Source organism: Camellia sinensis, chromosome 4 (genome assembly GCF_055761805.1).
Source record: "Camellia sinensis isolate YWXY chromosome 4, ASM5576180v1, whole genome shotgun sequence".
Taxonomy (NCBI): Eukaryota; Viridiplantae; Streptophyta; class Magnoliopsida; order Ericales; family Theaceae; genus Camellia; species Camellia sinensis.
The window spans coordinates 186,948,035-186,961,914 of record NC_138964.1 but is presented as its reverse complement, the minus strand read 5'-3'; the positions used below and the strand labels follow the sequence as shown (position 1 = coordinate 186,961,914).

The following is a 13,880-nucleotide window of genomic DNA, read 5'->3' as shown; positions in this document are numbered from 1 at the left end:
TTAAAATCGATTTGGAAAAAGCTTATGATAACATCTCTTGGGATTTCCTCAAACAAACCCTTTTTGAATTTGATTTTGATGTTAACTTTATTAACCTCATCATGAGTTGTGTTACTAGTGTTAGCACTGCTATTATTTGGGATGGTGAACCTCTTCAAGAATTTAAACCTCACAGAGGTCTGTGGCAAGGAGATCCACTTTCTCCTTACCTCTTTGTGTTGTGTATGGAGAGGTTATCCAATATGATTAGCCTCCAAGTTGAGAACAAGATTTGGAAAGGGATTGAGGTCACTAGAAGTGGCCCTTCAATCACTCACCTATTCTTTGCTGATGACCTCATGCTTTTTGGGAAGGCCACTATGTCAAATTGCAACACTATAATACAGATTATGGATGAGTTTTGTGAAATCTCTGGATTGAAAATTAATTTCCACAAGTCCAAGCTGTATGTTTCATCTAACATTGAGAGTAGAACAGCCAGAGATTTGAGTAATAAATGTGACATTCCTCTCACTACTGAATTTGGGAAATAATTGGGTGTTTCCCTAATTCATGGGAGGGTTTCCATGAGACACTTTAATGATCTTTGTAGCAAAATGCAAAGAAGATTGGCTGGGTGGAAGGCTAATGTGTTATCTTTGGCTGGCAGAGCCACACTGATTCAGTCAGTGACTTCTGTTATTCCTTCTTACACTATGCAAACAATGCTTGTTCCTAAAAAGGTAAGCAATGAAATTGATAAGTTGAACCGGAATTTCCTTTGGGATGATACCCTGGAAAGGAAAAAAATTCACCTTGTTAATTGGGATGTGATGTGCAAAATGAAAAGAAATTAGGGCCTTGGTATAAAAAAACCTCAAGACTAAAATCTAGCCCTTCTTTCTAAGCTGGGATGGAATATGATCAGCAGACAGGAAGGCTTGTGATGTGAGGTTCTTAGAAAAAAATATCTAAAAAATACTTCTTTGCAAGATTGGCCTAAAGAGAGGCAAGCATCTCATCTTTGGAAAGGCATCATGTGTACTAAAAACACTCTCAGAAAAGGTATTAAATGGTCAGTGGGTGATGGCCAGATTGTTGATGTGTGGAAAGATTGGTGGTATGGTGACAGATCCTTTGAAGAATCTGTTTCCAGCCCTAACCTTGCCAGTCCCGCTGATGATCCCAGGTGTGTTAAGATTAGAAAACTAATTGGAGATGATGGAACCTGGGATGATCAGTATATTGACAGCATACTACCATCTCCCATTGTTTCTCTAATTCTGAACACTGTCTCTCCTAGTAGCTCTATTTTGGATTCTCCTATGTAGAAAGGGACCCCTGATGGGGTGTTTACAGTTTCCTCTACCTATGCTCTTATTCAAAGGCATCCTCACATGGATGAAGATTGGACATGGGTGTGGAAGCTTAGGCTCCCACAAAAACTAAAAGCTTTCTTATGGACTATACTCCATGGAAAGTTGCTTACTAACCATATGAGAATGAAGAGAGGCCTTACCAATGATCCTCTTGCCTCTATTGCAGTGGGTCTGAGGACATTAGCCACCTGTTCAGGGACTACTATAAAGCTAAGGAAGTGTGGTTTACTACTTTTGGCAAGAAGTGGTGTTTAAGTATGGTTGGGAAACTTAGGAGTGATTGGCTCATGGGTAATGCTAAAAACAAAACTCATTTCACTACAGACATCTCTTGGTACACTGTTTTTATTATGGCTTTATGGAAAATTTGGAAAAATAGAAATTCTTTTGTGTTTGACGGCAAATCTACTTCAAACCAAGAGAGTGTAAAGTTCATTTTAGATTATTCTACAGAGATCCACCAAGCTTTCCTCAACTCAATCCTTAATCTAGACCCTTTTACAAACTTATTCATTAGTATTTACCTCTTGCGGGTCAAATCAAATTAAATACAGATGGCTGCATGAAAACTGGAGGAGAATGAGGCTTTGGAGGTGTACTGCGGGATGACCGAGGAGCTTGGGTCTGCGGCTATTATGACAGACTGCAAATAGGAACCAGCCTTGAAGCGGAATTGTGGGCAGTGTATAAAGGCCTCACTGTTATTTTACAAAAAGGATTATCCAACGTCCTGATAGAAACAGATGCAACACAAGTCGTGAAGCTACTGGAGGAAGAAATTGTGGCCAATTGCCCCTTCAAAAATTTAGTGAATGATACAAAAATTCAGATAAGAGGCTACGAATGCACAATCCAACACATTTGGAAAGCAGGTAATCTTTGTGCTGATGCACTAGCCAAATTCGGAGCAGAACAACCTGAAGATATGCTGGTGGTAAATGAACCACCAGTTGAAATTAGAAGTTTGCTAGTAGGGGACATTATTGGTTTATCCTCTGAACGAGCTTAACCCTTTGTTTGTGTTTTTCCTTTCCGATGTAACCCCAAAAAAAAAAAGTTGACTTTTGACTTTTAATTAAACTTTTTGAATTTTTTAGAAAGTCATTTAGGAAGTTGGTAAAAAGTTATTTTTTGACTTTTTTTGTTAATATTTGTTTATACTGTCGCATCATATTCAATGACCAAAATACTCCCACTCAAAGGATTTTGCCTTAGCCCACAAATGTAAACATGAAAGGTATAACTGTAATTTCACAAATAACTTTTAGCTATCTTCCTGCATAGTTTTGATGCCAAAAAAGTCAGCTTTTGACTTTTTTTACAAGCTGCAAAACGCAACTTTTTACTTGATTCCCAGATCATATATATATATATATATATGGGGCGACTTTGGGACTATTTAGTAGTTTATGAAGTTATTTATTTATTTATTATTAGGAGATATAACAATTCAGTGATGTTTTAAGAAATTTTTTTGCAGATGCATAAAAAATTTTAGAATTTTGATTATTAATATTCATAAGTTTACTATTGATATGCAATTTTTTTTTTTTTTTTACATTTACGCTGAATAATAATTCCCCCTTAAATTATTAGTTATTTTGAAAATTTATGGGTTTTTTTTTTTTTTTTTTTTTTAAAGATGGGAAACATAATCAAAACAAACTGAGCCCTCAACCTGAAAATTTATGTTAAGTGGTGTAGTTTCTGCTTTTAATTTATTAGATAAAAATGATTTAAATACGTTGAAATAAAATTGATTATTAAAGAGTAAGGGATAAGTGTTTTTAATTTTTATTTTCTAATTATAAACTTTTAACTTGTTGAAAGCTGCATAAAAAAGAAGTTGATTAATCTTATAGTGTGACTTATAGGGTGTTTGGGATGGGCTAAAATAACCAATAAAATAAAACATCCCATCACATTTTTTACCAATATTTTTAAAAAAAAAAATTAAATAACCAACTAAAATAACTTATTCCCAAAGAAAAAGTTTGCTGGAAAAGTACTTGTTATGGTTTGATTCTAGAGGGAAAGAAATGGACAAATGAAAAGAATAAACAAATAAAATAAAATGAAATAAGAGGTGTTTAATTATGTTTGTTTGAATGAACTAAGAAAATAAGAAACAAAATAGTAGTTTTTTTTTTTTTGGAGGGGGGGGGGGGGGGTCTTTGTTTGGGAAAAGTATTTCTTATGGTTTGATTTTGGTTTTCTAGAGGGAAAGAGAAGGACAAATGAAAAGAATAAACAAATAAAATGATATGAAATAAAAGGTGTTTAATTATGATTGTTTGAATGAACTAGGAAAATAAGAAACAAAATAATAGTTTTTTTTTTTTTTGGGGGAGGGGGGGGGGGTGTTTCAAAAAGGCGTTCTTTTATGTATAGTTATCATAAAATATAAATAAGCAATTTTATTTTCTTAATTCTCTTTAATAAATCCAAGATTTGAACCTTCCAGTAGTGCCTTTAATTTTTTTAGGTCAACTACAAGTCTATATCTAATAGAATAGTCAATAATTTGGGCCACAAAAGAAGTTTGCAAGTACTTTTCCCCCAAAATGAATAATTTTTTACACATGTTGGCAATTTTTATGATCTTAAGTAAATTTTCTAAAAATTTGTTTCAATAGTTTTTGACTTTTCAAGTTTGTGTAGTTTGGAAAGATCTACAAAAGTTTTTTTTTTTTTTTTTCTAAAAAAAATGTTTACTAAAGGTAAAATTAAAATTTTTAAGCTTTTTTTGCCGGGCTTTCTTAATTTTTTATTTTTATTTATTTTTTGACCTTTTATATCTGTCTAGTTTACTCAAAGTTCAAAAATGAGGAGTTTTTTGATTAAAAATGAAAAAAATAACAAAAAGAATTCTAAAAAAGTAATTGCCAAATGAACAATATAGTTGGAAAATATTTTCATAAATGATAGTAATATTTTGACATTTCTTTCTCTATTTATCAATGTATAAAGTCTTATGTAATGCATTGAAAAAATGGAATGAAATTTGCAATTGAATTTTCCTCAAGCTTGAGACTGTAGATATCACAGTGCCACTATTCAATGTATAAATTCTCAATCTTAAATAAGTAATTAATTTTGGGGACAATTAAGAAAAAAGAAAAGACAAAAAAAAAAAAAAAAGGTTTTAATCGTGTAACAATATAAATTATGAGATTTTATTTTTATCAATATAAATCTTAATCTTTTGATTTATTTTCAATCTAAATTATTCACCTATTTTTGTTAAATAAAACCGATGGAAAAGTAGTATTTAGGTACACATAAAATGTTTAAAATACCATTTTTATTGATTTTAATAATTAACATACCTATTTTTTCATCAATTCTATTTAATGAAAATAAATAAATGGTTTAGATTGAACATAAATTACAAGTTGAAAGTTTAAATTGATAAAATTAAATATTCATGATTTATTTTATCACAACGTTCAGACCTTGGAGTTTTTTTTTTTTTTTTTTTGTAATTTCTCCTTTAACTTTTCTAGTTACAATCAAATTATGATCAATTTGTGTTCTTTATTCGTACTTCATATGGAAATTGGCATAGAGATAAAATAATCAATAATGCTAGGTATCATGAAAATAATGTCATGAAAAGTCTTCATGAAGATTCTCCACCATTGATTAGATTATAGTGTTTGTAGTATTTTATTGTATGTTATGCATTCACCATTAGATTAGTTTCATGAAGTTTTTCATGATATTTACTTCATGATGCGTAGCATTACTCAAAAATAATCGAGTTGGTTGTGATAATTTGTCCAATTCCTCCTACCCAATTCAAACGAAAAGGCACAAAATCTAACAAATTGATCGGATTGATTTATCCAATTTGTATCTATTCAAACAAACAAAGCAATGAACCCAACGCCATCACCCCCTCTTCTATTCATTGAAAAACGAGTTCAATAAAATAAGGAGGTTGGTCGGATTAATTTCTCCGATTTGTACCCAATTCAACACAACTCGTTTAAACTTGTATAGTACATATACGGGTTTGAATTGGATTGTTTGAAATCATACTCGTTTCAAGATGAAACTGCTTATTTCTTTACAAGTCACATAATGAAGTTGGGTTCTATTTATAGACCTGATCCCTCTAAATGGGAGTGGCAACACTTTCGAACTAGGGTGCACCCATTTGCACATGGACTTGGTCCGTTGGATTTCAATTGCACGATCAGCGATCATGATATTCATCTATCAAAATGCGCCACACTGTGCCAATGGTCGACAGTGCGTTGTATTGTCTTTATTTCCAGTGCATGTGCATGTGCATGTGCAGGATTATCATTTTCTATAATTTCAAATTCAATAGAATATTTCATGTTGCGCTTCATTAAGTGCTCCACTTTTCACTGTGGAGCAAGTTCACAAGTTTGCTTCAAGTTTTTCAAAGATGAACAAGGATGATTTTGAAAAAAAAAAAATCAAGTATATTTTGAAAATTCCCCTACACTATAAACACAACATGGGATAACAAAATTGGAGTGTCTACAATTCAATTACCTGAGATATGAACTCATTATAATTAAGCTAGAGAAAATTTAGAGAGGAAAGATAAGATTTCATTGGAGACTTCTTGAGGTCTCTCTTGATGGATAAAATGATGTCCATCAAGAATCACAACTTCAGAGTTTGGGACAAGGCTTTTGAAAACACTTCCTTGGATGTACTCCCTTGTGCCTCCACAGTCAAATCCAATATCTTTGTCACCAACAATTAACTTTACTGGAACTGTTATTTTTGAACCTTGCCATGGTGCAAGAAGCTCCCAATTCCTGCTCATTACCCAATATTAGATCCAAGTTAAAAAAAAATAAAACTGAACCGAGTCAATGGGCCGGGGGCAACACTCACCCATGAGAAGCCATTCTCAATTCAACAATACCAGGTTTTTTTTTTTTTTTTTTTTTAAAACGTATAAGTTAAAAACAGAAGTTACAACAAATGATTTTAGACAAATCTCATAATAAAAAAAAGTATAAGCAACTGTTTTAAAAACGTATCTTACAATTTTTTCTTACTACTAACACAATGTACTAGATCACGTGTATCTGTTAGTGTGGGTTTCACTAACTTTGTATCTAATGATAAAAAAAAATTCGTTTATGCATAATACTACTCACTCATTTAAATGACAACAAAGAACACCAACTTCTTGTTATGATGATGACTATAAAAATTGCAAAAACCTTTGGTAACATTTTTGTTTTCAAACATTTTGAAAAATTGAAAATGAAAAACACATTTTGGGAGCTATTTTTGCTGTCAAACAATAGGAATGGTTTTCAAAATAATGAAAATAAAAAAAAAAATGTTTTCATTTGTTTCAAAAACAATCGATCTCACCTCCAACAACCTTCCACCAATCCGACAATCCCTTCTTACCACTTCCCGTCTTCCAACTCATCGCATATGTTTTTTTTAATTTTTATTTTGAAAATTTCTGTACTAAATATGTCACAAGTAAGAGTAGTAGTAGAGTTAAGAAGACTCACAGATCAATGGCGCGGTAGTAGTTGAGAGGTCCAGTGAAACCAGACTCTTGGAATTTGTCAGCAAAAACTTCTAGTTCTTCCTCTGTTATCCATTTGGGACAATAACAAGGTGTCTCAAGGAAATCAATGATCTCCATCCCCTGTGGAGCTATCAGCAGATCAGTCTTGTTTATCAGAATCAACTTCTTCATCACTGTCACATAATCATATCTTGCAAATGCCTTCTCTGCTCTCCCTGCCTCCTGTTCCAACACTCACCATTCAATCACTCACTCAGTCAAAAGCTTTATTTGATATGAAAAGTACAACACCATATCAATTTTTCTTTAGGAGTTGATCAGTTATCCTTCAATTACCCATAAATGGGGGAGTACCTGGAACTGACAGATATAGAAGTCATCTCCAAAGAGTTGTTTGTAGGAATCAGTGGTTTTGATATTGGGAGATCTGGATGCAAATGGAACAGATAGACTAACCAGTGACTTCACTCTGTCAGGCCTCAACAGGCTGAGGTACCATCCAGCTATGGCTCCCCAGTCAGTACCCACTACAAATGCCTTCTCAATCAATAATAATATTCCACATCCACCCACCCACAATGAAACAAAAGTTAAAAATCTCTCACATTACAAGAGAAGTAGATGACATAAAATACACACACAAAACCACATACAAGGGAGAAGAGATAGGGGGAATAGAAAATGGAGAGCATTAGTCAGGCAATTTATCTTTGTGTCATGCAACTCCAAAAAATTTACCATTTAATTTTATATTTTATGTCAAATTAGATATATGATGAAAAATAATCCCCACGTATTGATTCTGAAAGGCTGTGTTACATGGACTCTTCTATTTCCCCCACAATACCCGTGTCCACCGGATATGACATGGATAAGGGGGTGGGATATGTGTCCGACGCTCGTACCCAATTTAGACACTCAGATACTTTAATTTGTGACAATACATGAAGAAAAAAAAACTCACATTTGTTAGCAAAGCAATATTTTTAGGCTCTCACATGAATTTGATATAGAAATTTCATATTTTTTTCTAAATCATATTTAATTTCTAATATATTTCTACATAATTTAAATCATCTCATCCGAGAATATTATATAATATACAATATATATGTGCATATGACGGGTCCCCGTACCCATATCCAATTTTGGATACGTACCCCAAGATCCTAAGATTTAAATTTATGAATGTCTGACGCTTGGATACACACCCTCACCCGACACTCGTACCCGAGTCCATGTAACATAGCTGAAAGGGCATAATGAAAAGAATGTTGCCAATAGCACATTCATATAATCTCTTTATACCCTCACTTCTTTAGACCTTACTAATGGAAAGAATGTTGTAAAAATTCTTGGATACCTCAATTAATACCAAAAATTACCCCAACCCTTTGAAATCCTAATCTTACCCCATGCCAGCCAGCTACCAAACAATACCACCAGCTTCTGCAGCCACCTAGCCCCTCCCTAGCTCTAATCGCCATTTTTAGAAATGAGATATAATTAGAATATCATGTTAGGATATAATTGTAATAAAAAAAATAATAGAGAAAGGTGGGGTACTATACTAATGATCCCTCTAATTTGCCTTTGTGTTAATTTAGTCTACAAGTTCATATTTTAAGGATCAAAATGTAATTAAGCATAAATTGCTAAATTAAGGAGAAAATTTATTACTTATAAAACGAAACTATAGAAATCATATTAACATTTTCCCTAGACATAAACTACAAGGATTTTAGTAGGATAATTAATTTTTATTCATTTTTTTCTGTGAAAATCATTATCAATTGAATCATTTAGCACAAAATACAAAATTATTACAATTAAAATTACATTGATCAAACCAAACAGATTAACAGGAGAGATAGAAAGACTAGTACTACTTGAATTTGCACTAACATATACATACAAAGCCCCATGAGAGAGGAGAGAGAGAAACCTGTTGTTGACCAAAGTGATCAAGAAGGCCAATGAGGTCAGCGACTATGTGGAAAACAGAGTAGGAAGAAGGGCTGAGAGGAGAATCAGAATCACCATAGCCTCTCAAATCAGGTGCCACCACATGATACCCCTTTTTAGCCAAGTCAGCGATCTGGTGTCTCCATCCAAACCAGAATTCTGGGAACCCATGAAGAAGCAGAACCAGTGGTCCTGTCCCTTTCTCTGCTATGTTCATCCATATTCCATTTGTTTTGATCCTTTGCTGATTCACCTCCCCCATGATCATCATCGCCATCATCCTTTTCTTTTCCCTTTCTAGAGAGAGAAAGATAGAAAGTCTGGGAGAGAGAGAGAGAGAGAGAGATTAAGGGTGTTCAAAGTTCAACAGCAGCCTTTCTGGCAATTTATGTGTTACGCTATAGAATATACTACTTCACAGGCCTCAAAAAAGTTGTGTTGGGATATAATTCCTTATTGGAGTGTGGGACCCAATTGATTTATTAAAAGAGATTTAATTTGGCTTGGTTTAGTATAATATATTTTTATATATTATATTTGAAGAGACCCAATTCAATTTGGATACAATTAGGACTTGTTTTTAAAACCCAAGATTCAATATATATATATATATATATATGGTTTATTTTCACAGGAGATTTTTTAGTACGGCTTTCACAAAGTTTTTCCAAACTTTTTGAATTCGGGATTCGTGCCCATGAATTCACCTTTGGTGATTTTTGGTTAGGAGTAGCAGTGCCTTAATTGATTTGTTTTTCCCGAAGTTGAGAAACGCAGCAGCAAACATTGATTTGTGTGGGTGCGCAGCGGTTTATTTTGACTTTGTGTGGAAGTTGATTTGGTTCGTTATTTTGACTTTCTTCAACTCTGATTCTGAAGATTTTGGTTCTTCTATTTGGTGAGGTCTTTCCTCTTTATTTATTTGTGATTATTTGGAATTCACCTAAGGGTGGTTTTGTGAGACCATTAGTGTCTCGTTTGTAATCGTTTGGAACTTATTTGATTGATAGTGGAATCGGATTTCGATCCCGTGGACGTACCTCACATTGAGGGAACCACGTAAAAATTCTTGTGTTGCCTTTGATTTAATTTTTTCGCATTAATTTTTATTCCCATTGATTGATTTACTTGTGGGGAATCATTGATTTTCCCTAACAACTGGTATCAGAGCTTACGATTTATTTGGGTTTAGTTATTTGTGTAAATCAATGGAGGGGAATGTGGGTCGTATGTCTAGCTTCAATGGAAGCAATTGGGTAACTTGGAAAACTAAAATGGAGGACCTATTATTTTGTAAAGATTTATATGGACCCATTGAGGGTGATTCTGGCAAATCCGAGGGTATGAAAGATGATGAATGGAATAGGCTTAATCGAAAAGCCGTTGGTGTTATCCGTCAATGGATTGATGACAGTGTGTTTCATCATGTTGCTACTGAAACATCAGCACATGATTTATGGAAAAAATTAGAGGGCCTTTATGATAGGAAATCAGCCACAAATAAAGCTTTTCTATTTCGTAAGTTGGTTAATTTAAAATATAAGGAGGGCAGTCCTATTCCGGAACATCTGAATGAAATAAAGAGTATTGTTAACCAACTTGCTTCTATGAAAATTGTTTTTGATGATGAGTTGCAGGCTTTGATGCTACTTAGTTCTTTGCCCAAAAGTTGGGAGACTTTGGTTGTGACCGTCAGTAATTCAGCGCCCGATGGAGTTGTCACAATGGGCCAAGTCACTAGTAGCCTGTTGAATGAAGAAACTAGAAGAAAATCAGCAGGTTCCTCTCATTCGGAAGCATTCGTTGTGAGAGGTCGAAGCAAAACAAGGGGGAGGAGTAAGACTCCTCATGGTCGTGATCAAAGCCGTGACAAATCGAAAGATGGTTCTTTTTCAAAGAAAGACATTGAGTGCTATTATTGCCATGAGAAAGGGCACATGAAGCGAGAATGCCGAAAGCTCAAGAATAAGGAGAAAAGGCGTGACAAAAGTGTGGACAAGAAGCAAGAAGACACAACGGCAGTTACTACCAATGCTGATCTCATGGTCGTTTGTGAAGATGATTGTATCAATTTTGTGGGCCAAGAGAGCAATTGGGTGATTGATTCCAGTGCTTCTTTTCATGTGACTTCTCGAGTTGATTTCTTCACTACCTACACCGAAGGAGATTATGGTTTTGTTCGAATGGGTAATGAAGGTTTGTCCAAGATTATAGGTATGGGTGATGTTTGCTTGGAAACAAATTTGGGCTGCAAGTTATTGCTTAAAGACGTGAGGCATGTTCCCGACATTCGCCTCAATTTGATCTCTACTGGGAAGCTAGATGATGAAGGCTTCAACAACAAATTTGGTGATGGAATATGGAAGCTCACAAAGGGTTCCTTGGTGGTGGCTAAGTGTAAGAAGACTCATACACTTTATTCGATGCAAGGAAAAATTTGTAAAGGTGTTGTCAATGCACTTGAAGAAGATACTTCTACTGAATTATGGCACAAGCGGCTTGGCCATATGAGTGAAAAGGGGCTGCAAGTATTGTTCAAGAAAGAGCTTCAACCCGGTTTGAAAGGTACACATCTCAAAACTTGTATTCATTGTTTGGCGGGTAAACAACATAGAGTTTCTTTTCATAAAAATATTGCTTCTAAAAAAGAAAATGTTTTGGAGTTGATTCATTCGGATGTTTGTGGTCCTTTAAAAGTTAGAACACATGGTGGTGCACTTTATTTTGTTACTTTCATTGATGATTATTCAAGGAAAGTTTGGGCCTTTTTACTAAAAACTAAAGATCAAGTTCTAGAAGTATTTAAGCATTTTCAGGCTATGGTTGAAAAAGAAACAGGGCAGAAATTGAAGTGCATCCGATCAGACAATGGTGGTGAATACATTGGGCCATTTGATGAGTATTGTCGCAGCCAAGGTATTCGGCACCAAAAGACAGTTAAGAAGACCCCTCAACAAAATGGAGTTGCCGAGAGAATGAACCGCACCATTGTGGAAAGAACAAGGTGTTTGCTTTCACAAGCTAAATTGCCAAGATCCTTTTGGGGTGAGGCATTGAAGACAGTGGTTGACGTGATCAATTTGTCTCCTTCCTATCCATTGAATAGTGATGTTCCAGAAAGAGTTTGGACCGGTAAAGATGTGTCTTATGAGCACTTGAGAGCGTTTGGTTGCCGAGCTTTTGTTCACATTCCAAAAGATGAGAGGTCCAAGCTTGATAGCAAGTCAAGACAATGTATTTTTCTTGGCTATGGGCGTGATGAATTTGGGTATAGATTGTGGGATCCGGTCGACAAGAAAGTCATTCGAAGCCGTGATGTTGTGTTTCTTGAAGACCAAACAATTGAAGACTTTGGCAAAGGTGATCAACCGGAGCCAAAAACTAGTGATCTCATTGACATGGATTCATCTCCTTCATCTTCAGTTGATGATGAAAACGGGGGAGATGTGCAGCCACCTATTGAAAATGTAGAGGATGATGCTAATTCTAATGAAGTTGAGCCAGAAATTGAGGAAGAGAATCCAACTCAAGAACCGCCACCACAACTTGAGTTGAGAAAATCTACAAGGGACTGACAACCTTCAAGAAAGTATCCTCCCAATGAATTTGTGTTGATTTCTGATCAAGGGGAGCCGGAGAGCTACCAAGAAGCAATTGAGCATGCAAAGAAAGGTGATTGGAAAAAGGCCATGGAAGAGGAGATGAATTCCTTGCATGAAAATCACACTTATGATTTAGTGAAGTTGCCTAAGGGGAGGAAAATTCTGAAAAATAAGTGGGTCTTTAAATTGAAGAATGATGGCAAGAATCTGAGGTACAAGGCACGTCTTGTTGTGAAAGGCTTTGGGCAAAAGAAAGGTATTGATTTTGATGAAATTTTCTCGCCAGTTGTAAAGATGTCTTCTATTCGGGTTGTACTTGGTATGGCTGCAAGTATGAACCTTGAAGTTGAGCAACTTGATGTGAAGACCGCATTTCTGCATGGTGATCTTGAAGAAGAAATTTACATGGAGCAACCGGAAGGTTTTGTGCAAAAAGGGAAAGAGAAATTTGTTTGCAAATTGAAGAAAAGTTTGTATGGTCTCAAGCAAGCCCCACGGCAATGGTACAAAAAATTTGACTCTTTCATGATGAATAATGGTTTTTCTAAAACCACTTCGGACCATTGTGTGTTTGTGAAAAATTTTTCAGATGGTAAATTTATTATTCTTTTGCTTTATGTTGATGACATGTTAATTGTGGGTCAAGATTCTACCATGATAAACAGGTTGAAATTGGAGTTAAGCAAATCTTTTGCTATGAAAGATTTGGGACCGGCAAAGCAAATTCTTGGTATGAAAATTGTACGTGATCGCAAAGAGGGGCTGATTTGGTTGTCTCAAGAAAGCTACATCGAGAAAGTTCTTGGGAGGTTTAATATGGATAAAGCAAAGCCGGTTGGTTGTCCACTTGCGGGTCACTTCAAGCTTAGTTCGAATCAATGTCCTATAAGTGAGAAAGACAAAGAAGAGATGTTGAAAGTTCCTTATGCTTCAGCAGTTGGTTCTTTGATGTACGCCATGGTTTGTACAAGGCCGGATATTGCTCACGCAGTTGGTGTGGTGAGTCGGTTTCTCTCTAATCCGGGTAAAGAACATTGGGCAGCGGTAAAATGGATTCTAAGGTATCTTCGAGGGACTTCGAAGGTGTGTTTGTGTTTTGGGGATGGTAAGCCGATGCTTGATGGGTTCACAGATTCTGACATGGCCGGTGATGTTGATTCTAGGAAATCTACTTCGGGGTATTTGATGACTTTTGCAGGGGGAGCTGTGGCATGGCAATCTAAATTACAAAAATGTGTTGCTCTCTCAACTACCGAAGCTGAATTTATTGCCATTACGGAAGCTTGCAAAGAAGAGTTATGGTTGAAGAAATTTTTGCAAGAGTTGGGTTTGAAGCAAGAAAGATATGTGCTTTATTGTGATAGTCAAAGTGCTATTCACTTGAGCAAAAATTCTACTTTTCATTCGAGATCG

The 13,880-nt window shown here is 35.2% G+C and overlaps 1 protein-coding gene across 1 annotated transcript; it reads right to left on the bottom strand.

The window, feature by feature from the left end:
- Positions 1–5,792: 5,792 nt before the first annotated feature.
- Positions 5,793–9,319, bottom strand: LOC114315269 (epoxide hydrolase 2). Its single transcript, XM_028261854.2, has 4 exons — positions 8,846–9,319; positions 7,255–7,437; positions 6,881–7,122; positions 5,793–6,160 (listed from the first exon to the last, which is right to left on the bottom strand). Exons 1-4 carry the CDS (start codon positions 9,143–9,145, stop codon positions 5,911–5,913), a joined length of 975 nt encoding a protein of 324 aa, XP_028117655.2. The 5' UTR covers positions 9,146–9,319; the 3' UTR covers positions 5,793–5,910.
- Between the last annotated feature and the right edge of the window lie 4,561 nt (positions 9,320–13,880).